The sequence below is a fragment of the Leuciscus leuciscus genome, assembly GCF_965113295.1.
Source record: "Leuciscus leuciscus genome assembly, chromosome: 13".
NCBI classification, from domain to species: domain Eukaryota; kingdom Metazoa; phylum Chordata; class Actinopteri; order Cypriniformes; family Leuciscidae; genus Leuciscus; species Leuciscus leuciscus.
Window position 1 is genome coordinate 20,267,250 of NC_138737.1, and position 27,854 is coordinate 20,295,103.

The window sequence follows — 27,854 nt, forward strand, 5'->3', positions numbered from 1 at the left end:
TCGATGGGCCGTTGAATAATTAGAAAATGATGCATACCCGAGGTGGTAATGGGGCCACGATGCAAAGCGGGTGTGCATTATTTTCTATTAATTCAACGGCCAGCAGTCAATTATTCCGCTTATACTACGATTACCACACCTCAAAACACTGTTCAGATGTTGTATTTCAAGACATTTGTCTGGTTTTTGTCCTTAAAACCCTCTTGTGTGGGGGACTAATTTCTTACTTATCTCATCCTAAGCCTCCGTTGCTAATTCCCAAACACCATTTCAGAGCTAGTAATGGAGGCTTGAGCCACTGGTAGCAGAGAGAGAGAGAGAGAGAGAGAGAGAGAGAGAGAGAGAGATTATCATTATCAAGCGTGTTAGCTGAGTCTGGTGCGTCTCTCTTTAACAGCGAAACTGTAAGTTTATCTACCTCAAGAACGTACTCGGTTACTAACGTAACCTCGGTTCTCTCTAGAAGAGGGAACGAGTACTGCGTAAGATATCTTACGCTAGGGGAAAATCCTTTTCCGCGAGATATTGAAGCCAAAAATGATCCTTAATTTTGTAATAATGCAAAACGCGTTGCAGCAGCAATGCAGACATAGGCGAGACAGCTCGCGCGCCTATTGGCTGCTCTGCGGCAACTGCAGCAGCCTATCGAGCGAGGCCTGGCGTGACGTCAGACCCAATCAGGGCACTTCGCGCCCGCTGCGTCACGTCCCGCCGAAATGGGCGTGGTCTAGGCCTATAAATATCGCTCGCAGGCAGCTATTATCTGGTTTTTCATCATCGAAGCAACCAGAGCGTGTGCATGCACGGCAAGATACGCAGTACTCGTTCCCTCTTCTAGAGAGAACCGAGGTTACGTCAGTAACCGAGTACGTTCTCTTACGAGAGGTCTCTCGTACTGCGTAAGATATCTTACGCTAGGGGACCCAATGTAAAACGCCGTGCATGCTGAGATCTGACACCAAAGACCCAAGGGCGAAAGCCCGGGGTACATATAGTGCACAATCACTCAGGGAACTCACAGGGAGTCCGGGAAGAGGGAGGGGTGCAGCCTCACTCTTCCACATATAGTAGCGTCGATGGGACGCGAATTTCATCATACAGACAGGGCGGGGTACGGCCTGAACTGATGCGGAAATGTGGGTCTTACACAGTTTGCCCAGCTTTATACTGTCGAACATTGAGCTGTGCTCAGCAGACGCAGCATTCTGAGCTGATCGCATCAGGTCAGATAATACTGGTGAATTTAGACCGACAGCAGCCTGGCCTGCAGGGCGAGAACCTCTAGGTTATAAAACCTTATAAATGTAGACGGGGAGGCCCAGCCTGCCGCCATACAAATATCTTGCAAGGCAATCCCACTTGACCAGGCCCACGAAGAGGCCATGCCTCTCGTGGAGTGCGCTCTGACACCCAATGGGCACTGCATGCCCTTGGAGGCGTATGCCAGCGCTATAGCATCAACTATCTATCTGGATAGGCTCTGTTTCGACGCGGCTAGTCCCTTAGAACGTCCGCTAAACGAAACAAAAAGCTGCTCCGTCTGTCTGAAAACAGACGAGCGAGACACATAAGCTCGTAATGCCCTGACTGGGCAAAGGAGGCTCGCGTCTCTTTCCTCATCAGGGACCGGTAGGGCTGACAGGGAGATAACCTGCGCCCTAAACGGTGTGTTGAGGGATTTTGGAACATAACCGTGCTTAGGTTTGAGTATAACTTTTGAGTCATTGGGCCCAAACTCCATGCACGCCGCGCTCACAGAGAGCGCGTGCAGATCCCCTATGCGCTTCACTGAAGCGAGAGCCAGCAAAAACACCGTCTTGAAAGACAGGTGTTTCAAATCGATTGACTGTAAAGGCTCAAATGGCGCACCTTTCATGGCTTCCAGAACCGTAGAAAGGTCCCATACGGGGACTGAGGGAGGTCTGGGAGGATTCAGTCTCTTAGCTCCTCTAAGGAAGCGGATGACTAAATCGTTCCTTCCTATTGACTGACCAAGCGTTGTTTCTGAGAACGCTGCTATAGCCGCCACATAAACTTTGAGCGTGGAGGGGGCCCTGCCCCCATCCAACAGCTCTTGTAGGAAGGAAAGCACCTCCGTCACATCACAGTTTGTGGGTGACACACCACGGGCTGTGCACCAGCCCGAAAACACTGACCATTTCGAAGAATAGAGTCGTCTTGTAGACGGAGCTCTAGCCTGCGTGATCGTGTTTAATACTCCTTTAGGGAGTCCAACATGTACCCGTTGATGGCCCAGACATGAAGGGACCATAGTTCCGGGTGAGGATGCCAGATCGAGCCGCGGGCCTGTGAGAGGAGATCTCTCCTCATTGGTACTGGCCACGGGGCAGTACTTGCTAACTGCATCACGGCTGGGAACCAAGGTTGGTTTTTCCAGAACGGTGCTACCAGCAGTACTGAGCATCCTTCTTCCCTGATCCGTTCTATCACCTGAGGCAGGAGAGAGACGGGGGGAAAAGCATAGAGCGGGCGGCGGGGCCACACATGGGACAGCGCGCTCCTGCTCTTGGAGAAAAATTCTTGACAGTGAGCGTTTTCTTGAGACGCAAACAGGTCCACTTCCGCTCTGCCGAATTTCTTCCACAGCAGTTGGACTGTCTGTGGGTGTAGAGACCACTCGCCTGCCGGAACATTGTTCCTGGACAGTCTGTCCGGTCCTATATTCAAGATCCCTGGCACGTGCGCTGCTCTGAGCGAGCGCAGGTTGCACTGAGCCCATACCAGGAGGCGTTCTGCCAGCCTGTACAGTTTCTCGGATCTGATGCCGCCCTGGCGATTTATGTAGGACACCACAGACATGTTGTCCGAACGGACCAAGACGTGGTGACCTTTTATTTGGGGACAAAAACGCGTCAGCTCGTTGTCTACTGCCAGCATTTCGAGGCAGTTTATGTGCAGGAGCTTCTCCCGTTCTGACCACTGGCCGAAGAACGGTCTGCCCTCGAGCAGCGCTCCCCATCCCGAGGTGGACGCGTCCGTGGACACCACTTTCACCCTCGAGGAAGTCCCCAGGCTTACACCTGATTGGTACCAGTCGTTCGCTTTCCAGGGTTTCAGAGCTGAAACGCATTTCTGATTGACCCTGAGGCGAAGCAAACCGGGTGCCCACGCTTCGCGTGGGACTCGCGCTTTCAGCCAAAACTGCAGCGGGCGCATGCGGAGCAGACCCAGCTGGAGCACTGACGATGCTGAGGCCATGAGACCTAGCATCTTCTGAAATCTCTTGAGCGGGACAGACGCGCCGCAGCGAAAAGAGTTCGCTGTGCGTCGAATGTCTACCGCGCGCTGTTGTGATAGTCGCGCTATCATGGATAGTGAGTCCAGTTCTGTGCCCAGGAAAGATATTTTCTGACTGGGTGACAGGGAGCTCTTCGCCCAATTGACACTCAGACCCAAATCCTCGAGGTGATCGAGTAAAATGGTCGTGTGTTCTATGAGCACTGCGCGAGATTGCGCTAGAATCAGCCAATCGTCCAAATAGTTCAGCACTCGCATGCCTCTCATTCTGAGGGGTGCGAGCGCGGCATCCATGCACTTCGTAAATGTACGGGGTGCTAGGGACAAACCGAACGGCAGGACTGTGTACTGATATGCCTGGCCCTCGAAGGCGAATCTCAAATATCGCCTGTGACGTGACGCTATCTGTATTTGAAAATACGCGTCTTTAAGATCTATTGACACAAACCAATCTCCTTGGCGAATCTGCACAAGGATTTGCCTGGTCGTGAGCATCCTGAACTGTCGCTTCACAAGCACTTTGTTCAGTTGCCTTAGATCTAGTATGGGTCTGAGACCCCCGTCTTTTTTCGGTACCAGGAAGTATCTGCTGTATAGCCCTCCTTCGCTCTGATCTTGAGAGAGAGGCTCTATGGCCCCTTTGCTCAATAGTTTCGTCACTTCGGCTCGAAGTAGATGTGCTACTTCTGTTTTTACCGTGGTCTCGACGCGCGCCACATAGCGGCGAGGGCGTCGGCGAAACTGCAGCGAATAGCCTCTTTCTATAATGTTCAGCACCCACTTCGAAACCCCGGGTAGCTTTGCCCATGCGTCTGCATGGATAGCTAGGGGTTGAATACGAAGCGCGCTCCGCTCGCTCAGCGATGGAGAAGCTTCGGTGTGCTGTAACACAAGCGTGTCGCTCGTGACATTTGAGGCATGGGGCGCGCTGATGACAGCGGGCAGATTGCCCGCGCTCGACTCCTCTGCGGTGTTTAACCGCGAGGGGGAGGGCTGGGCGGTTCCCGTGGGAACTGTCATGTCTATGTGTGGATGTGGGCGCGGGACAGCGGGCACATTTATCACACCGAAAACATCGTTCGCTTGCGTGAAGCGAGTGCACGTTGGTTTCGTTTTTACAGAAACCGTGAGACATGCATAACGTGGTGTTAGTGGGCACTGGGTAGTGGGCACGTTTACCATGTTTGAAGCGCAACCGATCTGAGTCGGTTTTATGTGCGCGAGCCCTGTGTGACAGGCTGTGCTTGTGTGTAGGGATGGGCACTTGGCAGTGGGCATTCTTACTACACATGAAACACCATCGGCCGTGGCCGGGACACCAGAAAATACACTCTTTTGGGGATTTATCTGGGTAGCCGTGAAAACGGCATTTGTGTGCAGGCAAGCGGGTGACAGAACCGACTTGTTCTCGCCGCGGCCTGTGCGAGTACTCGCATGAGTTCCGTCTCAATGGAAGCTCTCTTGCCTGACGACGTGCGGGCAGGGGGTGCGGGGTCCTCAGAGCCCGCCCAATCCTCACTGCCTGACGCCAGGATAGAGCAGGAATCATCCGCGATATCAACGGAAGCGGCGGCAGACAGCGGCCGCTGTCCGTCAGGAAGCGAAACAGAAGAAGCCGGGGAAGCAAGCGGGCGAACCGGCGAGCTTTGGCGGCTGAGGGAGGGTTCCGGGGCCCGCTGGGCACGGCGCTTTTTCCGGCGCGACGCCGCGGCGGGCGGGGGAGCAGTCTCGGTGAAGACGGCTAGGCGAGTCCTCAGAGTCGCCATTGCCATCAGCTCGCAGTAGTGTTGCTTTCGTCAACGAAAATTATGACGAAATATTGTCGTCAACGAACCTTTATCACCTGACGAAAACGAGACGAGACGCAACGTAAATGCTGGTCATGTGACGATGACTAAAATAAATGTATAATGCAATATCGTTGACGAATAAAAACGAGACTAAATGTGGTTTAACAAAATAAAAACTATGCTAAAATGTCTCTTCATTTTCGTTGACCAAAACGAGACGAGACGAAATGTTATAACGTCACGACGAATGAGAGAGTTGTGCGTGAACCCGTTTATATAGCTACTGTCTATGGCGTGAACCCATAGCTTTGTCGGCTTTAAATTCTGGTTTGCGATCTGGTCACCCGATTATCAGCAAATTTAACAATATTATTCCATTAGTTATTCCATTAAAATGTCTCATTGATATATTTGACACATTCATAATCGTCACCCTCTGGTTACATGAACGCGTCACCACCGCATCAGCACAGAAAACATGGAGTTTATTTTAAAGAATAATCGCACAACCTATTCGATATTCTATAATTAAATAAACTAATCGAATATTCAAAAAACGTGACTCATCCCTGCATGGAATCTCTTTCTTTTCCCAAATCTTCACTCACGTCTCACCCATTTTCTAAGGGGATTATAAACGTTTCTTCATTGGTTCGCTTTTAATAAGGCCTATTATATTCGTATTCTTTACTGTGGTAAAGTAGAAAATGCTGTAGGACAGATAGCCTACATTTGTACTTGCATGTCAAATTCTACAGTTTGTGCTTGTTATAGACATGGTAAGGCGCGTCAAGTTTAGTTGTAAAGCGCGTTTCACACGCGCGGGTGATTTTTTGTTTCACTTTCTCTGGCAGCGCAAACATTTTTTACTATATTTTTTATTATTTTTTTATTTTATTTTAAATTATCTATTGTACTGATTAATTCGTCAGAGCAGCGCTGATAACATGTTTCTGTGTGAGTGTGATTTGGCTGATCATCTCCCACACTCTTTTCACAATAGCCTATAGCCCAAAGTCTGAGTTATTCCTTTGTTCTTTCATTACAGCCTACATTTTTACGACCTGGATTTTACTTAAACCTATTATAAATTGATGCACCCAAATTTTGGCTGCCGAAAATTTGCGGCCGAAATGGTTTTGGAGGTCTGAAATCACTGACTGAAATAGTGATGTTTAATTAAAGCGCTCCTCTGCACTGATGTGATGGCTTGTTTTTGTGCACACTGCAAACAACTTGGATAAACTACAACAGGTTATCATGTCAGTGTGGACACTAAAGCTGGATTCACAATATTTATTTCTTGTTTTTAATATTCTGAGAGTATATTTAGATCTAGGCTACTGTTTTCTGTATGCGTGAACTACTTTAGCCTAGACATTTGTAGTGCGTCTGCCATCATCGCAATGAGTTTTACTTTATTACACGTTTAAGAAATGTATTCCTGCAGGAATTTAATAGGCTACGTAGCCTTCACTACACAGGCCTTGTCTATAATGGAAGCCTATTAATAGTAAAAAAAAAAAAAAAAAAAAAAAAAAAAAGAATGCGTCAATACAATGATAACTCCCTTTACCGCAAGCAAAAATCAATTACTTTGTGTAAATGGAGGAGTCTCAGTGGTTTGTTGCAGAAGGTGCACAACAAATTTTAATAGGCCTACTACATGACATCACTGCTGGTGGCAGGGGCCCCTTCTTGTGCTTCGTAGATGTGCGCTACGCCACTGATTGTTTTTACTATTTATTTGCTTGGTCAGTGCAAGCGGGAAGGAAGTCGACCGGAAGTTGAAGCCGGCCGCGTGCCACCATCTTGTAGCAGAACTTCACCTGCTGTTAGCATCCCATTGACTCCCATTCATTTTGGCGTCACTTTGACAGCGAATAACTTTACATCTGAGGCGTTTGAAGACTCCATTTGTCCATTATTTATTTCTAAAGAAACACGACAATGTATAAAATGCTCCATTACCTTGTAGCTTACGTTATGGCCCCGTAAAAACAGTTTTTGTAAAAGTAGGCTAACGATTGCGTCATAACCACGCGACTCTCTGTCGCACAGTAGAGAGATTACCGTATGGACAGGAGGAGAAGCTCGCGGGCAATCGGGGAGACGTGGAGGCAAAATGACAAAATAATTAATCAGAATACCTAGCAAAAGTTTCTCCTGCTCCCAGGGACGCGGGAAGTGGGGGTGCTGGGGGTGCTGCAGCACCCCCTGTTTTCACAGAATTGTGAATGCAATGCATATGTTAGTTCATTAAAATGTATTCATTTTTAGCATTTAGTCATTTATTTGTAATAAACACTTTAAGTGGGCTATTTAAAAATTGTTATATATGTTAAATTATGTTTTTAAAACATAAGCGCAGAGTGTAGGTGTGTGTGTGTCGAAAGAATTTGTCCGCAGCTGCAAAAAAAAAAAAAAAAACAGTAAAAAACCCCACTGTTAGTGTTTTGTAAGGAACAGGCAAATATGTAAAATATAGCAGGAGACATTTTAATTGTTTACTAATAAAACAGTTTTTTTTTTTTATGTCAGTGTGGGTTATAGCCACGAAGTTGACGAATCGCGATCTTCGCAGCGTCAGAGAGAAATGCACATTTCATACGAATTAGGCCTACATAAGCAGCGCAGTCTGTTTTCTTTCGTTTTGAATTGTTCTGCTTAAAAGTAGACATTTCAAGCTATCTATATGTCTCAGGTCTGTGATGCGATAGGCTACCTTATAGGCCTACGCTGAGTTTCGGTTCATTATGAGACGAGCTCCAGTTTCGCCAGCGCCTCCGTGTCCTGATAATCTATTTTCTAATAGCCTTCTTATTTATTAAAACCAGACATTTTTTTTGATGAAACATCGATTAAAATTAAGATACAATTAATACAAAACGAAATAAAATTTAAAGACAGGCTTTGTGCTTTCAGTTTGAGGTCTCTGTGAAAGTTTTAAAACATTCGTTTAGTGCCGCTTTAGAGCGCTCACGTCCGTAGCTGAGAACTGTCTGTAACATGTTTTTTTCTTTTTTTTTGTGAAATAAATTTCTAAAAAAATGCGACTTAGTCCAGTGCGACTTAAGCTATAGGCCTATATGTTTTTTCTTCCTCGTGACGCATTTTTTGACTGATATGCGACTCTGGAGCGACTTATAAAATAGGCTACGGTAAGTTATTTATTATTTTTGTGCAAATGTCCCATACAGTCCCATCCTTTAAGGATTAATTTATGTCCCGTTGACCGGTCCATTGCGTTACGAATAAAAGCAGAATCAATAAAGTAAAAAATGTGATGTGCAGTCAGGTTTAAGTGTGTGCTATTTGAACAAGTGTTCTCACTGATACGTTTGTTGTGATACGCGGAGATTTGACGAGTTTTATAGTCTTGATATTGTTTCTCATTCAAAAGTGGTGACGCCCCCAACCCCCCCCCCCCCCCCCCCCCCCCCCAAAAAAAATCAGCACCCCCAACCTAAAACCTCTTCCCGCGCCCCTGCCTGCTCCCAGCCCATGGACACCTCATACTCACACTCTCCGTCTCTGCAAGATTCAGAAGGGAATGATTCAGATTTCTCATGCCACAGCCACTAGAAGACAGACGGGTTGCTCACGTCACATCTACGTCGTCAAGCTCAGTGTGAGTCTGCGCGTCAGGAACGGAAGTCCTAAAAAATCGCTGAAAATGGGCTTCACTTGTCTCAATTGAGTTCCAATGAGATGACTCTGTCCATTTCTTATACTGTCTATGGGTCAGTGTCGTTGTGGATTTTGTTTCGGTTGCTGTTGGCTGTAAGGACCTTTTGAAATAACTGAACTTATTTGGCGAATCTGGACAATCAGGGAAAAGATACAAGTTTGAAAAAACAAGACTTCATGTCATAAACTGGTCATGCTATAAAACAATAGTTTAAAATAAATACGATTAAGGTGGAACTTCAAACATGTAACAGGTAAGAAAACCTTTTTTTGTAATTGTCATTTTTAAGTGCCCTAAGTTGTCATCGGGTATGGTGCACCAAAACGTCAACAATTTAGACAGAATCTCGCGTTCCAGATGTTTTTCTCACACTTTCATTAATAGTTTTTATATTTTCAACACAATCAGCTGACACCATTTTGTTTTTAAATGTGTAATTCAAGAATTTACTTTACATTTCCGCTCGGAATTACATATTTTGTTATGTGTATGCAGTCTAGTATGTACATTTCTATGCACGTCCTGTGATTTTAGGCAGTATATGTGTAGGGGACTTTTATTTTGGTCTGGTGTGATGACGTCATAAGGCTGCACCGCTCTTCTCTGGCCCAACAAAGGTTTGAGTTTTTGAACGCTTAAATATTTGTGTTTAAATGGATACAAATCGTTTACTCATAGTTTTTACAAGTAATGTGAAATGAATGGATTATTGTGTGAGGTGTCGTGTGATGCTTTACATTTCAGTTTACAGTTATTGGCCGTTTTTCGTCACTTCAGACATTTTTATTTAATCATAATACACCCATTCTATTTTATATTTAAATAAATATTAATAGAACTAAAGCATTACATGAACTGGTAGTTTGTCTCGTAAATCGCTCTTTTAAGATAGTTATCTGCAAGTGGATTAATACGAATAAAGTTTGGATTTATCTTTTTTTTCTATTGATTGTTTTCCTCATTTTAAACATGGAAAATGTCCAAACATACAGGAACAAGAAACAGTTGGTGAAACAACTGAGATCCACGTGACAGTTTTCCAAGATGGCATTTATTAAAGAGGAGACTGAAGACATGATCATTTCAGAACCGTTCAGAGTGAAACATGAAGATACTGAGGAACAAAAAGGTTGGTTTTCAAATGTGAACTCAGAACCCATTTTTCATTTTAAAATGTTGACATGTCAGCAAATAATTGCTAATTTTCAAAAGTCATCTAAATTGACTATCTGAGCATACACTGTAAAAAAAAATGCTGCGATTATTTATCACAACTTAAAATCCAACATTGTTTCAACTTTAAAAAGTATGTGTTCATGCTTGACTTAAAATATTAAGTTTAGTTAACTTTAGTTAAGTTGGATATATAAGTTATCTCAACAAATTTTAAGTTGTTATAACTGAATTGCAGCCACATTTTTTTACAGTGTATGAAGAATTATTAAAGAATATGAAGAATCAAGTCATGGGTGCCACAATTAAAGCTGATTAGCAAAAAATAATATTCATAATTGTCTTTATGTCATCATCACAAAATCTGTTTTGTCATAATCACAAAATCAATCATCATGATAGTCACTGTGGAATATGGGGTTAAATCCATGCTTTTAAAAAAGATAAATGTAAATTTACAAGATGTAGAGCACTTAGTGTTGTCACAATACCAAAGTTTAGGTAGTCTGTGTCAATACCAGTTTCAGTATAGCAAAAACTATTAAATGGTGTAATTATTTAATTTTTCCATTTAAAAATAAAATAAAAATACTTGAGTTATTAATGCTAATATAATCATATGTAAATAATACTATAATTGAGGTTTAAGTTTACGCTTATTCGGGTTGTTTCGAACCCCTGCAGACAGTCGGTCAGAACTGTGTAATGACATCAAAGTAATTGAATTCACTCTGCAGACTCCAAATCTCTTTGAAAGATTTTACTGATTCAAATGTAACAGGTGTGGTTCTGGAACAAATACAGAAATAAACTTAAATGAGTGATTTACATAAATGTTCTTTAACATTTGTAGGTAATAGGATTATAGACAATGCTCTACAAATATGAATAACTATACATTTGAGCTGTTAATACCAGTATTATGAAAATTAAAGTGCTATTCTATGTAAGCCCACCAGATGGCGCCCTTAGCACATTTATCATGACTGAACACATTTACCTCAATAATAACATGTACTCTTTAATCACGAATAAAATAAGTCATTGTCATATTTCCCTGTAGATTGCATACATTACTTGCAGTAGCTATTATGACAATAGAGAAAAGAATAACAGGACCGCAGTATTACTCAAATAATGCAGATAACACAAATTCCTACAGCGCAATGGCGCTAGATACATCCGAATCGCGGGAGAAGCGATCGGCATAATTCTGAGGGAAAACTAACAAATTACACTTACTTTTCATTCACGCACACTATATTACATCAGTGATATTCAGATGCTGCCCACAACGTGCGTTAAAGCGGAGTCATCTCGTAACAGCTCGCGTTCATTACTTCTGCTCGGTACACCTGCTTTCCCTTCTGGCACATAATCGGTGATGACGTGATCAGCGATGACGTTGAAGGTAGCGATTGGTCAAGTAACAGGAGCCTTTTGAACAGCCGCCCCCGAATTCAATCTTTGAATTCGCACATCTTACAAAAGGGTTTACCCTATAGTAGATTACTCCTAATCAATTAGGGCTGGAAGTTTGATCAGACGAGATACCGGTCGAGTGTACAGTTTTTTCTTAACCTCTACTGTGGCTGACCTCACCCTGGAATCTACTCCTGGAAACACTTCTGTAATTTTTCCCACTGGCCACAACGCCCGAGGCAGTTGAGAGTCAACAATCATCACCACTTCGTCTACTTGCAGATTCTCTTTATCTGACCTCCATTTCTGACGAGCTTGAAGACTAGGCAAATAATATTTGATGAAATGTCTCCAAAAATGATCAGCCAGCAGTTGGCTGTGTCGCCAACGGCGACGGCTCAGCACATCAGACTCCTGATAAACCACCTGTGGCAAAGAGGCATCTCTGCGTCCGATGAGAAAACAGTTGGGAGTTATCGGGTCGATATCAGATATATCTGAGGAGGTGTAGCCAAGAGGTTTTGAATTTAAGATCCCTTCAATTTCAGTCAAGACTGTTCTCAAGACCTCTTCTGTCACAGTCTGTGCCCCTATAGTAACTCGGAGAGCTGTTTTAATTGAACGGATCTCCCTCTCCCAACATCCCCCAAAGTGAGGTGCTCCTGGTGGATTGAACACAAATTTGATTTGTTGGGCAGCCAGGTGACATTGAAGCTCACTGTGCAAGGCAGCAAAGGATTCTTTCAGCTCTCGTTCTCCGCCCTTGAAGTTAGTGCCCTGGTCACTTAACAATTCATATGGTTTTCCACGTCGTGAGATGAATCTTCTCAAGGCCATCAGGAATGAGTCTGAATCTATACTGGCTAGGTGATCTATGTACACTGCCCCGGTTGTCAGGCACTTGAATAATATGCCCCATCTCTTCTCATTTCTACGTCCAATCTTGATTGTGTAGGGACCAAAGCAGTCCATGCCTGTTGAGAAGAAGGCAGGTTTAAAGAGCTGTTGTCGTGCAAGTGGCAAGTCAGCCATACGGGGAATTTCTGGTTGTCCCTTCCATCTTCGACACTCTAAGCAGTGTCGTTGGTGGCGCCGAACTGCTTCACGTCCTCGCAATACCCAGTAGGTCCTCCTTATCTCTGCGAACACTCGTTCTGGTCCAGGGTGGAGCAGCTTTTGATCAAAATCTTTGATAATGAGTCTGGTCACAGGATGTTGAGGGGCAAGAACGATAGGATGAATTAAATCCAGCTCTGTCTCACTGCGACGTCTTAGGCGCCCGCCCACACGAATGAGTCCAGTGGTAGGATCGAACTCAGGAGAAAGAGAAGCAAGCCTACTTGTACCTGATACCGGTTTCCCTGACTTCAATTGGGCCATTTCAGCCGCGAAAGAGTCTGCCTGAGTTTGACGAAGCACTGATAGCTCTACCTCTCTCCGTGTGTCAGCACATGAGAAGTTTGCCGCCCCGTGAAGCTGCTGACTACATGCCTTAAGGAACTCAGTTAGCGTTTCATATTCCTCTGGATTCGGCATGGGTATCACTGTAGTTGATCCACAGAAAGCAGACTGCCTTAGCTCGTTACTTTGCTCATCAGTTGGCCAGGAGGGTTGCTTAGGCCAATCTGCTAATGGCAGTTTAAGAAAGGAAGGCCCTTGATTCCACTGGCTTCCTTCCACAAGGTGACAGAGGTGTTTGCCTCGTGTTATGTTGTCCGCAGGATTGTCTTCTGATCGTATGTACTGCCATGTTGCAGCTGCTGTGAGTTCTTGTATTTCAGCCACCCTTGTCCCCACAAACACTTTGTAACGGCAAGAACTCGACAACAGCCAGGTAAGCACAGTCATGGAATCTGACCAGAGTGTTAGGGAACATACGGGGATAGTGAGTTCAGTGACAAGGACCTTGGAGAGTTGGGCACCACTGAGGGCTGCACATAACTCTAGGCGTGGGATGGACTGCTGCTTTCGGGGTGCAACACGTGACCTAGCTGCTAGGAATGCAATTTCAACTTGGCCTTCTTGATTCTCTGTACGCAAATAGGCTACAGCCCCATAAGCCTTCTCCGATGCATCACAGAACACGTGTATGTCACGCCTGCTAGAAGGGAGGTCCATTTTCGAGCTAGAATAGCACCTCGGCAGCGAAATCTTCTCCAGATCACTCAACTCTTCCTCCCACAATCTCCATAACCTGAGCAGATCCTCTGGAAGCTGCGGGTCGTCCCAGTCACGCTTTTTATCCCATAAGCGTTGCACCAGTATTTTTGCTCTGGTGGTATATGGGATAATGTATCCAAGAGGATCATATTGGCTAGCTAAAACACGATAGATGCTACGCATAGTTACTTTAGAGCAGTTCACAATCCGATGTTTATAGTGCAAGGTGTCAGACTGACACTGCCAATGGAGGCCAAGTGTGGATTCAGGGGTAACTTGCTGACCTTGACTAAGCCAGAGCTCACAGCTGTTAGATCTTAATTCAGGTGGCAGGTGAGCGATCACAGATGGGCAATTGCTGGCCCACTGCCGCAATTCGAAGCCTCCATCAGCTAGGAGGGAACAGAGCTGATCGACAAGATCTTTGGCGGCATCCTTGGTGGTGAGACTGTACAGACAATTGTCAACATAAAATGACTTCTCAATAACCTCCCTCACTTGGTCACCTGGTTGACTGTGGTCTAGCACGTGTTTCTGCAGGGCGAACGTGGCACAACAGGGGCTACATGTTGTGCCGAAAGGAAGCACCTGCCACTGATACACATCTGGTGCTTGCTCTAACATCATGTCTCTCCACAGAAACCGAAGTAATGATTTGTCTTCAGGGAGCAGCCTCACCTGATGAAACATCCCTCGGATGTCGCTACTTATAGCTGTGGAGCGTTCCCTGAAACGAAGTAACACGGCTAACAGGGTAGGACTCAAAGTGGGACCTGGAAGGAGCAGCTCGTTCAAATTTTTACCCTGGTACTGAAATGAGCAGTTGTAAACGACACGGTTCTTGTCGTTATGCTGGACCATGTGGTGGGGAATGTACCAGGATTCTTGTGTGCCATCTACTTCACATGGTTGCAGTTTCTCTACATAGCCAGCATTCTTGAGCCTTTCAACCTCGGTTTTGTAAGCCTGGGCTTGTTCAGGGTACTTTGTTAGCTTCCGCTCAATGTTTCTTAACTGCGGCAGTACGGCTTCTTTGGGCATGTGCAAAGTGGGCATGTTTTGTACTCTAAGGAGTGGCGTAGCATACCGCATGACCTCATCCACGTTAACTCTCACTGTTCTCTCTTGTAAGAGTTTGATAGCATCCTGATCAAGCTTTGAACGCGTCACTACTTTCTCACTCTGATAAGGGATTACATCCATCTGCCATAGTTTTTCTACTTGAGAGAACAGCTCGGAATTGGGTGAGATAGCAGTAAAGAGGCACTGATAAGAGTTGAGCCCGCGTTTAACCTCGTGTGTAGGACCTTGAAGTGTCCAGCCTAACTGAGTTTTAACGGCAGCAGGTCCACCTGGTGGGCCTAGTAGGACAGGCTCAATGGGGGTGACTAGATGAGGGCAGTCTGAGCCAATCAACAGTACAGGCTGTACTCTGTCAAGTTGCTGCAGCGGCAATCCAGCTAAATGTCGGTACCTCTTTTGAAGAGATGCAACAGGGTAAGTTTGCTCAGCGAGACCAAGTCTTTCGGCAGTAAAGGCACCTTGAATAGGGAACTTCTTGTGTCGATTAGTGACTGGAGACACAGTGAATGAGACTGCCGCCCCATGAAGAACCTGTTGGTCTTGCCTCACTGTTCGTAGTATGAGGTCCTCAGGCTGTCCTTTAAGATCTAACTGCTGTGCTGCTGTGTGGAGCAATATGGTCCTCTCAGACCCGTCGTCTAACACAGCATACGCCTCAATTGATTTTTCACCATTGGTGATAACAACTTTGCTCACCTTAAGGAGAACCTTGCGGCTGTAGATCGGGCGATCTACATACAGAATGTCGTTGGTGGTGTTAACCAAGCAGGAGCTTTCTTTTGTGTCTTTCTCCGTTGTACCCTCCACAGACCATTCATTCACATCATGCAGTATGAATAGATGCTTCCTGTTGCATGTCTTACAGGGGGTTTTCAGGTTGCATTTAGAGGCATGATGACTACGTCCGCAGCACCAGCACCGATTATTCTTACGAATCCAGCTTTCCTTTTGTTCCTTGGATAGCTCTTTGAAATTGGCACATCCATTCAGAAAGTGATTGACACTGTCACAGTAGGGGCAATATGCTTGTGGTCTTCCTTTAAATCTGGCAAATTTAGATGTTCCCTCTGGGGCAGGTGCCCGAGTTTCACTCCTACTCATAGGTTTCTCTGTGCCCAGCAGTATGGAGGTTGGTTTCCTAGTGGATCTTGGGTCATGGCGGCCTTCTCTTTTCTTGCTGCTGAATTCTGGTGGGGGACTTGTCATCCTGGAGCCCTCATCTTGTACTTGGAGTTCATACTCCAACCAGTTAGAGAAGTCAATGAGAGTAGGTATGGTTACTCGTAATGGGTGTATGTATCTCTTGAAGCTTGTCCTCAGCTCATGAGGAAGTTTACATTGAAGTCTTGACACATGCGACCCACAGTCCAATTCAACAGTTCCCTCAGACCCTAGTTGTTCTAACATGCTTACCAGTGAACGCACACGGAGTGCAAACAACTTAAAAGCCTTTACGTCACCAGTTCTGATGTTTGGGCCGTCCATGACTTGAGCGATGTTCTGTAGAACTAGCTTGTGCGGCTGCCCATACATCTTGATAAGGGCTTGCAAAGTATCTGTATATGGCTGTGATGAGTTGCCATAAGAATCCGCCACTAACAGCGCTTCCTCTAACTGCAAATGATCTGTGAGGATCTGATATTTGAACCGTTCAGTGGCGTCAGCAGGGAGGAGATTCTCTAATGCCATGCGCAGCCTTGAAAACTCTCTAGGATCCGATGTTGTCAATGTGGGTATAGAAGGCTTGGGTCCCCTGTAGGACTTCTCTTGGAAACATGGCGCTGCAGTTTGTTGTATATATTCAGATCGCTGTGTAGGATATGACTCACTGATGGCCATGTGAGGAGGATAATTGTCTCTAGAAGCCTTTTCGTCATATTGTATAGCTTCAGCATACTGGTATGGATGAGCATATGAATGCGTACCGAGACTCTGAGTAGGTGTACGGCAGATTGATGTTGCTTGAGGCTGATTAACTTGTACAGGTGAAAGAGTGCAGTCCCTCACCTGCTCAGATATCTGTCTGATCTGAACAGAAGGATATTCATGGGAATCTCTGACGTGCTTGGTGAGTACTGGCTGGCTGCGGCTTGTTTCTGGCACATGGAAACGGGGAGCTGGCACTGGAGGCACTGTTTTGCTTGAGGTGGCCACGTTTGTGGCTAGCTGCTGAATCTCACGTTTCATGATTGCATTCTCTGCTTTCAGTCCCTGTAATGCAGATAAAATCTCTGGCAGATGTTGAATGCAGCTACGTAGCTCATCATTCTCTCTTTGTATCTGCTTCCATGTAGGCGGTCTGTTCTGCAGCTCTTCATTCTCTCTGTGTGAGTCTCCCAGGGTATATTGCCATTCATCTTGTATCACCAGGTCACTAAAGTGTGAATGTTGACTTATTGGCGTTGAGACACAAGACTCACGTTCTGCAGAGAGTGATGCAAGTTCAGCATCATCTTCATATTCATTGGAATATACAGGTTGCGGGGATCTTCTCTCAGGTCCAGGTCTTTGTACTTGATATTCTGCCAAGTATGCTGGTGGCTTTAAGAGTCGTCTGGGACGGACAACAGGAGGCTCTGGACGGAATGCCATTCTTCTGCAGTAATTCGAATCCGGCTCGAAGGACCAATTATAATTGAGGTTTAAGTTTACGCTTATTCGGGTTGTTTCGAACCCCTGCAGACAGTCGGTCAGAACTGTGTAATGACATCAAAGTAATTGAATTCACTCTGCAGACTCCAAATCTCTTTGAAAGATTTTACTGATTCAAATGTAACAGGTGTGGTTCTGGAACAAATACAGAAATAAACTTAAATGAGTGATTTACATAAATGTTCTTTAACATTTGTAGGTAATAGGATTATAGACAATGCTCTACAAATATGAATAACTATACATTTGAGCTGTTAATACCAGTATTATGAAAATTAAAGTGCTATTCTATGTAAGCCCACCAGATGGCGCCCTTAGCACATTTATCATGACTGAACACATTTACCTCAATAATAACATGTACTCTTTAATCACGAATAAAATAAGTCATTGTCATATTTCCCTGTAGATTGCATACATTACTTGCAGTAGCTATTATGACAATAGAGAAAAGAATAACAGGACCGCAGTATTACTCAAATAATGCAGATAACACAAATTCCTACAGCGCAATGGCGCTAGATACATCCGAATCGCGGGAGAAGCGATCGGCATAATTCTGAGGGAAAACTAACAAATTACACTTACTTTTCATTCACGCACACTATATTACATCAGTGATATTCAGATGCTGCCCACAACGTGCGTTAAAGCGGAGTCATCTCGTAACAGCTCGCGTTCATTACTTCTGCTCGGTACACCTGCTTTCCCTTCTGGCACATAATCGGTGATGACGTGATCAGCGATGACGTTGAAGGTAGCGATTGGTCAAGTAACAGGAGCCTTTTGAACAAATACATTAAAAGTATAGTTCCCACTTCCCCCTAAAATGAAAATTACTCACCCTCTACAGCTCTAATGCCGTATGTCATTCTTTCTTTTATGGACCACAAAAGGAGAATAAAAAAAAAGTGAACGAAAAATCCTGACCTTGGCCGTTGGTCTTCAGTGCACAGCTATGCAATGTGCGCATTTGTGTGACTCTATTAGTTCACTCCGTCAAAAAAAGCATACAAGTTGTGAGCAAAATCAAAATTCAAATCAAGATGAACAGAAACGTGACATGAAATAAAGCACCTAAAAGTCCCAAAAAAGTATCTGTGTAGGCTACTTTCTTTACTGAGTTAAATATCTCTGGACCGGAACTCAGTTTGTCTGATGACAGTCAGAATGATAGTTGATGGATGTGAACAGCGAGTTCAAGTCATCTCGTATAGATCGTATTTACGAGTTGCACACACTTGGACGCCACCACAATGTCGTAAATACCAGTGGGGAGCTCCGTATTTTCTCTTAACCCCGATCTTTTCAAGTTGTGGGCGTGTCACTGAGAAACATGGCGGAATACCACGATACTTATGTGGTATTGTCAGGCTTTTATATTTACAGAGCAGTAAGCTAATTGCCTGCACAGAATATGATGCATTATAATTTAACAATGCAACATGTAACGATAAAGTTGGCAGTGGCTTCATAAATGAATAAAAAACATAAAAAAACAAAGTACTCCTGATGATCATTTATTTGTTCTTCATTTTCTAGAACAAGAGTTTAAGAACCCTACAGATTTTTGAGTAATTAATTAAGAGAAAGTACTCCGCCATCTTACTCCGACGAAAGTGACTTGAACGCACCTGCCGTCGTAAACACGGCTTCCCACCTCGTACGTACGAACTTCCCAGGAGGACTTGAACGCACCAATAATAAATTCTTGTTCACCTCAGAGAAGAAGGAACATGGATTGTATTTCATGTCTCGTGTTTGTTAATCTTGCATTCTCACAACTTGTGTGCTTTTTCTGGGTGAGACGGAGTAAACTGTGGTGCTAATAGAGCCTCAAGATCATGGAATGTCTAAGAAATGGTGTAATCTGGCTGAGAAGCCAACCCTGGTCCTGGTGTAACACAACTATACACAGTTTGAATGAATGTTTCCCTTATCTGACACGCACATTTCAGGTTTTGACGTTTCTAATAACTAGATGAGTTGAATCAGGAGTAAATCAAACACATAATGTGCATTGAAGGTATTTGAGGATCAGGATTAGGAAACCCTGATCTAAGGCTACGTTCAGACTGTCAGTCCAAATCCGCTTTTTGTGCATATCCGATTGAAATCTGATCAGACTTAGCTAATGTGAACAGCAAAAAAAATCACACGAAATGCGATTTTTACAAATCCGTTTCAAGCTACAGTAGTCTACATCCATATGTGGTTTGAAAATCCACATATTTCTGGCATTTCACGGATTTCTGGAAATCTGTTTCAGTCTGACTGCTCTGATCGGATTGGTTTATGTAACTTTCTCAAGCCACAAAAAAAAAAAAAAAGTAAACGTCAGACATTGTTATAGGAAATATGCAGAAATAATGCTGTGTTTGACAATATGCAAACAATGACAATATGACATATTTTGAAACTGGCGGACACAACAGCGCAGAAAAAAGCTGTGCATACCAGCCTCCGGTTCTGCCGCTCGCTGCCTCAGAAGACAGGTAGTCAAATAATCGGATTTGGACTGACAGTGTGAACGTAGCCTAAATCATTCCTAGAGCTCCCCAAACAGAAGTCTCGTGTACTTGATTTCAGGCACTGATAAGGATGGTAAAGGACCCTGGCTCACTACACATTGGGACATTGATAATGCTGTTTCCAGCAACATGACAACATCCTCATTGTACAACATCACTACTGGTATTAATCAACAACAGCAGAACTGATATCTTTCTGACATTATTTTTTTAATTATTTCAAGTACATTATGATTAGTACTTGTTGTTACATATACGTGCAACATTTCAGGTGTAAATAAATGATAAATGTTAGCAAGATTATGTTCATTAACTGTCTAGCGATGATTGTTTATGCTAAAACAGGAACATGGCTGGGAACCCCTGATCTAAATTGTCTTAAAAAAACTGCTGCGGGTTTATATACTTGCTAATTTTCCATTAATAGGATGACAGAATGAACCTTTAGCACTTTGAATACAAATAGTTGTTTGATATCTGTTGCTTTAAGAAATTGGGGTTAACTGGTATTTTTCTGTTTCCACCATTCAGACCTGATGCCGCTTATAGAGGAGAGTCGAGAACTGAATGAATTGGAGGAGACACAACAGTATGAGAAACATGATTTCATAACTGATAATAAACTTTGCTCACAGCCTGAAAAGTCTTCCTCACAAAAAAGAGTTCAGGCGGCAGGATCTAAAAGATCTTTCACCTGTCAACAGTGTGGAAAGGCGTACACTACAGCACAAAACTTGAAATACCACATGAGGATTCACACTGGAGAGAAGCGTTTCTCATGTGATCAATGTGGAATGAGTTTCATACGTAAAGTCACCCTTGATTTCCACATGAGAATTCACTTAAGAGAGAACCGTTTTATATGCCATCAGTGTGGACAGAGTTTCACGTCTGTGAAACGCCTTAACATTCACATGATAATTCACTCCAGAAAGAGCCCCTACGAATGTTACCTATGTGAACAGGTGTTCAAATTTAAAAAGGACCTAACGGGACACTTGAGAAATCACACTGGGGAGAAGCCTTTCAAGTGCCATCAATGTGGAAAGGGGTTTCAAATAAGTCACAACCTTAAGGCACACATGAGAAGTCACACTGAGGAGAGACCTTTCAAGTGCCATCAGTGTGGAAAGTGTTTAAAACAGAAAGAATCCCTTGCTTGCCACTTGAAGATTCACTCTGGAGAGAGGCCTTTCACCTGCCCTCAGTGTGGAAAGAATTTCTTACATAAAGGACATCTTAATGCTCACATGAGAGCTCACACAAAAAATAAGGATTTGAAATGTACTCAATGTGGGAAGATTTTTACAAATAAGAAACTCTTTAACATTCATAAAAATATTCACCCCGAAGAGCAGCAATTCCCCTGTCCTGAGTGTGAAATGAGTTTCACATCTAAAGGAAACCTTAAGACTCACATGAGGATTCACACTGGAGAGAGGCCTTACACCTGGGAAGATTTTCATACATAAGGACACCTTAATGAAAATTCACAAAAGAGGGAATGATTTAAAGCCTGGGACACTTGCCTGGGTCAGTCGCCTGTGGATGAGAGATAAATCATTAATGTGTTTTATTTTAATAAAGACACTGAACTTGGTAAAACACAACAAACGTGTGCTACTCTTACTTTTTCAGATGGCTTTGTTAACATGCTGTGCTGTGCTTTGTTCAGTGCTGTGCTGATGTTGGATGATATGCAAATAGGATATTATGACTCAACCACATGGAAACCTGTCTATCGCACTAACAGTGATTCAAAATACCATGATGAGGAGCAAAGTGATGCTGGTGTTATATTTCAGTACATGAAAAATAGGGATTTGTATGTTAAGAAACACCTCAATCTCTCAGATGGTGAGAACTAAAGCCTACATTATCAGCATTAACACATACTTAATTTAATAACAGATGTATTGTAGCCAGAGGTATAAAGTCCAGGGGTCAGAAAGTAAAAGTCCTGCCGTATGTTTATTCCACCCATGAACTCAGCCAGCTGATTTCACTGATTAGTTCTAGCCTATCTCCTGGCTGAAAAACTGTGCTAATTAGCAAATCCAGGTGATTGGAACAAAATACAGAGGAGGACTTTTACTTTCTGAACCTGGACTTTACACCTCTGACTGTAGCTTCTATGTGTTTTAATTATTTTATTAAAACTTTTGATGTAAGACCGTAAAAGGGTAATCATAATGTGCAAAATATTCATTTTCAGTTTACTACATTTTATATTGTGTCAGAGTGAGGACTAATTAAAAAAAACATTTTTATTTTATTTTAAGGTGTACATGTTCATCAGAGAGTTGTTGGATGTGAACTGTTGAATGATGATAAACCAGGTCCAGCTCATTTCTGGAGTGCTTTTGATGGACAATCTATGGAGGAGGTCACCTATGACCTGGAACAAAACGATGTCCATTTGAACAAGCAATGGATTATATCATGGTACCAAGTAAATCAGCTACATATAAAGTTTTTATGTGGAAATGTTTATCATCCTATTTGCATTAAAGTTTTGCGAAGGTAGGCTACCTGCATTTGGAAAAGAACAATGTGATGAGAAAAGGTGAGAGAATCAACCTGATTATCTTCAGTATAATTAAGATAGGAAAAAAAAGTTGATATATTATATTATATATCAAATTATATATTTTATATAATCAACAAATATGACCCAGACAGCGGCACTGACAGAAAATGCGTGCCTCTGAATGCGTTATGAAACATGAGAACCATAAATAAATAACAACAGTAACACTTCTCATTATTCTCTGTAGTGAAACCCAGAGTCAGACTCATGAGGAAGAAACTCCCAGACGCTCAAGGGCTTCAGATCAGCTGTCTGGCCACTGGCTTTTACCCCCGTCACATTAACCTGACCCTGTTCAGAGACGATCAGCCTGTGGATGATGACCAGATCAGAGGAGGACAGATTCTGCCCAACGGAGACGGAACTTACCAGATGAGGAAGAGTTTAGTGATCAGCGATGATGAACTACACGATATACATGATTACAACTGTACAATGAAGCATCTCAATCTGGACAACAAACTGGACATTATATTTGGTAAATAAAAATGCCCAAACCCGCAAACAAACTAAATGCCCTTTTTGATATCAACAACATAGATTTAATAATAATAAAAACTATTTCAGTACATATCTTTAGCTTTTGTATTTATTTTCCTTTCCTTTTTTTTTTTCTTTTTTTTTTACCACAATTTCAGATACAGATAAATATGACCCAGGAGGATCCGTCATTCTGTCTGTAGTTATCAGTGTGCTGGTGTTAATGGCCCTCATTTATCAAAAGTGCGTACACCAAATTCCCAGCGTACACCTGGCGTACACCCAAAACCACGGTGACTTTGAGATTTATCAATATGAACGTTGGCGTACGGCACGCTCAAATCCTACGCCAGCTCAGGAGGTGGTGTACGCACGTTTTGAGTGCGGGAATGCGCAGAAAAACAATTCCTAACACCACAAAACGCACTGACAAACTAAAAGATATGATATATTATGACCCACTGTAAAAAAAAAACAAAAAACAACATAGTAGGCTAATTATAAACTTCAGTGTTTATTTTTGTGCAACATGGACTTCAATGTTTAAGTTGTGTGACTTTACCAAAGCATTTGATTTGTAGGCATATGTATTCCTTCAGTTGCGAGCCTGTGCGCTTTACCTGACAGTTCAAGCCTTGTTAAATTAGCTTTATTAGCTGGTTGTCCTGCATCCTCAATAAACAAGCTACAGTTAGTCCAAAATGCCGCCGCTAGAGTTCTTACGAGATCAAGAAAATATGATCATATAACACCGATTTTATCATCACTGCATTGGTTACCTATAAAGTTCCGTATTAATTACAAGGTATTGCTACTGACTTATAAAGCCCTAAACGGCTTAGCTCCAGTCTATTTAACGGATCTTCTATCGCCCTATAATCCATCGCGCTCTTTGAGATCACTAAATTCAAGGCTTTTGGTCATACCTAGGATATCCAGAACCACCAAAGGAGGGAGAGCATTTTCACATTTGGCTCCAAAACTCTGGAATAGTCTTCCTGATACTGTTCGTTGCTCAGACTCGCTCTCCCAGTTTAAAACTAGATTAAAGTCGCATCTCTTCAGCCAGGCATTCATATAATCCTACAGTTCAAACTACAATCCGGCCTCTATCCAATGCCAGAGGAGAACTGGCCCCCGACTGAGCCTGGGTTCTCCCAAGGTTTTTTTTCTCCATTAAGGCACCTGATGGAGTTTTAGGACACCATTAGGTCACTTGATGGAGTTTTTCGGTTCCTTGCCACTGTTGCCTTTGGCTTGCTCAGTTGGGGATATTTTGGGGATATTTAATTTAATTTTATCAATCAATAAATTCCTCTTGAAACAAACTTTGTTGTATTATTTTAATTTAATACTGTGAAGCTGCTTTGATGCAATCTGTATTGTGAAAAGCGCTATACAAATAAACTTGACTTGACTTGACTTGACTTAAATACTTTCGCCTGGCTCCGCAGCGCGAGTCTCCACAGACTGCGCGCGCACCTCCCCAAACGGACGAGGCGTTTATACTCGACGCGCTCGCCGTTGTACTATTCTTTGAAACGATGGTTAGGCCAGGGTTAGGCCCGGCAGGTGTGCACGGACTGGCTTCAGTAATGAAAGGCTTTCAATGACCAACAAAATTATTCAGACTGACAAAATAATAAAAATGACATTCTTCTTTTAAATAATAATAGCCTAATAATACAAATAATAATAATAACGACATTCTTCTTCTAAATAACAATAAGTGTCATTAATAATAAAAATCTAGAAATCAATTTTGTTTCTTTCCACTTCCCTGGTTTCGCTTTCTCTTTCTCAAAGAAGTTTCTCTTCTTTGCCGTCTTCCGTGTGTCCATGGCGTAAAATGAGGGCGTGGGGGAAGCGGAGACTTGAATATATAGGGGCGTGTTATTCTAATGACGATCGTTTTCAGCCGCGGCATTTATCAAGGGCAGGTATTGCGTACACCTGGATTTCAAAGGTACGCACAGCTTCATAAATCAGGCGATGAGAGGAGTGTAAGCATAATCTTACGCCAACATATACGCCCGTTTCTACGCAAGATTGATAAATGAGGGCCAATGTGTGTGGCTGTTCTCATCGTAACTGCACTCATCATATGGGGGAAGAGACACGCTGCTGGTAAATGTTCTACAGTCCAGGGGCCTCATGTATCAATCTTGCGTACGCACAAAAACGTTGCGTACGCCAGCTTTCACGCTTACGGTCGTATGTACTAACAGTGAAATTAACGCGAGAATGTGCGTTCCTCCACGCCAATTTCATGTCTGGCGTACGTACATTTCTCATTGTTTTTGTCCGTTGGCGACTCTTACAGGCAATGAAGTGAAGTTGCAAACATTACACAACGAATTGTTCTACAAGTCTACCGCACCACCACCTGTGGGAAGCATTGCTATTAATTTGCAATTTATAAAATAATTGACATATATTGTCGAGCCTTATGGGAATATTATATCAATTTTGCAATTAAGTAAGAACATATAAAAGCATGATGCAAATTGATACAACCCTTAGTCTATGGCAATGGCAGCTTTGGTGTAATGTCCACCTTTATATCAGACCATTTCTTTTTAAGGTCATTTAGGGTAGACTGTGTACAGTTGAGACATGTGTACAGTTGAGACACCTTAAATAACTTGCGTTCGCAGCAAGCACAAGTTGTGATTTTTGCTGTGCACGTGCGTATTTGTGTCCTCTTTGATCGTGGGAAATTTGAACAACGGACGCATCTCCGATCCGAAGATATCGGGGAACGTTTTTTTTTCTCTAAGATATGACGTTCACTTCACCATGCACTCTCCACAATGAATATAGCTTATTATCCTTATGTGACTGTAAAACGTAACTGGTATCACCACAAACGTTATTCTGTATTTCATGGTATTGTGTCATGCAAGGTAATTGCAAAATCTAGAGAAATGTGCGAGGTTGCCAGCGGGGGATAGTTGAGACACATCTACTGTACCCCCGATATAGTTCTATTAGGAAACACATTGTTTAGTTGTTCAGTGTTATGATAACAGTTTAAACGCCGTAATTAGCCAGCATAGGATGCAAATGAAAATAAAATGTGATATTTGTGATATTTAAACTGTGTATTATTAATAAATATTGTTACATATCTTGTTCCTGCTTTATACATTTTAACCAGTGCTAATTTAAATAAAATGAATGAATATAAATGGATGAATAAACAAAAATGTTGCACAATTGTTATTTTCTTTATTTGTCTTTATTTTTTATATTTACAATGAATGGTTAGTTACCTTTACATCATTAAAAATGGGTGTCTCAACTGTACCATGCACTGTCTCAACTGTACCACATATTGGTACAGTTGAGACAAAGTTGAGACAAAAAGCACCTTATTTTTATGATCTAATTGTGGAAAATATAAACTACTTGTGGGTATTATTGATTGATAATATCTTAAGGCCATTGCACACTGAGTCCGAAATTTTCGTATGCGTTTTTTCGTGTTCGTCAGCCTTAAAATTCGTCACGCACAGAAACCTTGCACACTGAGTCCGATGCGTATTTATTAAACCTTTGCGGAAAAAAACGCAAAAAATACAAAATGGATTCGTCAAGGGTAGCAGTGGGGATGATTTTGTTGCCCTCTTTCTTCTTAAAAAGAGAAAAAGAAAGAGGAAATATTGGGTCCACCCAATCCTGAGATTGCGCCGAGAGGAGGAGAGTTTCACCTCCTTATTATCAAGGAGTTGCGAAATTATCCCGAGCGATTCAAAATTTACCTCAGAATGTCAGTGGAACAGTTTGATGCTTTGCTAGCGATACTGGAGCCACATATTAAAAACAAGACCACCAATTTCCGTGAACCAATCGATCCTGAACAGAGACTGGCAGTATGTCTATGGGCGCGCGCGCGCGCACACACACACAAACACACGCAGGCGGCCGGCGGAAGCGCTGGGCAGACAGAACAGCTGTATACAGGTTATATTTTATACCCAAATAATACATGATTAGTGATCGAATTGGCTGCTAAATCCATTGTGGATTTTGTCGCTCGCTTGTAACTTAGTTGTACGGTGGCTCTGAATTGTGAAAAAACCTCTCAAAATACTGGCTGTGGATGCGAAAAACGCAGAAAATCGAACCTGTTCCGATTTTTTTTATTACGGACGAAAGTTTCGTAGACAGTGTGCAAGCGTGATTGACATAACGTGAGGTCGAATTTTTTTTTTAACGTGCGAAAATTTCGGATGCGAATTTCGGACTCAGTGTGCAATGGCCTTTAGTCTACAAGGTAATGAAATGTCATGTGGCGTGTCATGTGGAAATTCACTTCTTTTCAGTGTCTATTTTTGTGTGGAAAATCAAAACGCAAATAACAGTACTCAGTCTACTCTACAGTGCGACTTTCAGATCCCACCTGCATCAGCCAAACTCTCCCACTCATATTTTTTCCTTTTGTTATTAATTCCGGAGGACAAAGTGATCTTTCCAACAGTGAACTCAGGAGACGTTTGAATCAGTAACACTTTACAATAAAGTTCTATTTATTACATAAATTACATAAAAAGTACAGTTTGCTTACTCAAGCTTAAGCTTTAAAATAAATAAAACCCCTTGTTTGTTTTTTTGAAAAGCATATGACTACATTTTTCCACACAGTGCTATCAAGAATCGATAAGAGAATCGTTAAAGAATCGGATCGATAATCAGAATCGTCAGTGGCATTATTATTATGATAAAATCTTATAATTTCCCATCCCTATGTGAAGACGGTAAAATTATAATCAAACATTAAAGAACATACATGTTTTTAAAAGTTTTTTTAAGAGTTAAAAGTTTAAAATATTTTGCTAACATGAAGGCTTGTCACTGTCAGTCTTTTTACATCAGCGCAAAACTAGGGAATGCAGATTAAGACCATCAGCATGCATTGATTAATCCCATGGCATGTAGCAAAAAAAAAAAAAAAAAAAAAAAAAAATGTGCGACCAAATCATGCTGGTGCGACCAACTGAGAAAGTTGGTAGCACCAGTGC

The 27,854-nt window shown here is 42.7% G+C and overlaps 2 protein-coding genes and 1 pseudogene across 4 annotated transcripts in view; 2 read left to right on the forward strand and 1 right to left on the reverse strand.

Moving 5' to 3' along the window:
• Nucleotides 1-27,854, forward strand: part of LOC309512468 (class I histocompatibility antigen, Gogo-C*0202 alpha chain-like) — a 117,696-nt gene that overhangs the window by 87,670 nt on the left and 2,172 nt on the right. The window lies entirely within an intron of this gene.
• LOC309512814 (major histocompatibility complex class I-related gene protein-like) lies at nt 9,292-23,454 on the forward strand (annotated as a pseudogene). Its single transcript, XR_014211663.1, has 7 exons — nt 9,292-9,356; nt 9,732-9,868; nt 20,292-21,617; nt 22,043-22,326; nt 22,538-22,828; nt 22,989-23,073; nt 23,430-23,454. The product of XR_014211663.1 is annotated as a major histocompatibility complex class I-related gene protein-like (transcript).
• Nucleotides 10,550-18,017, reverse strand: LOC309513516 (uncharacterized protein). Of its 2 annotated transcripts, none has more exons than XR_014211460.1 (2): nt 11,155-18,017; nt 10,550-10,701 (listed from the first exon to the last, which is right to left on the reverse strand). XR_014211460.1 is itself a non-coding variant. In XM_082189392.1 (2 exons), the coding sequence occupies exon 2, from the start codon at nt 17,167-17,169 to the stop codon at nt 11,428-11,430; it is 5,742 nt and encodes a 1,913-aa protein (XP_082045518.1). In that variant the 5' UTR covers nt 17,170-17,364; nt 17,818-18,017; the 3' UTR covers nt 10,550-11,427. The 2 variants fall into 2 exon arrangements, 1 of the variants encoding a protein (XP_082045518.1); XM_082189392.1 differs by having other exon boundaries at nt 10,550-17,364; nt 17,818-18,017.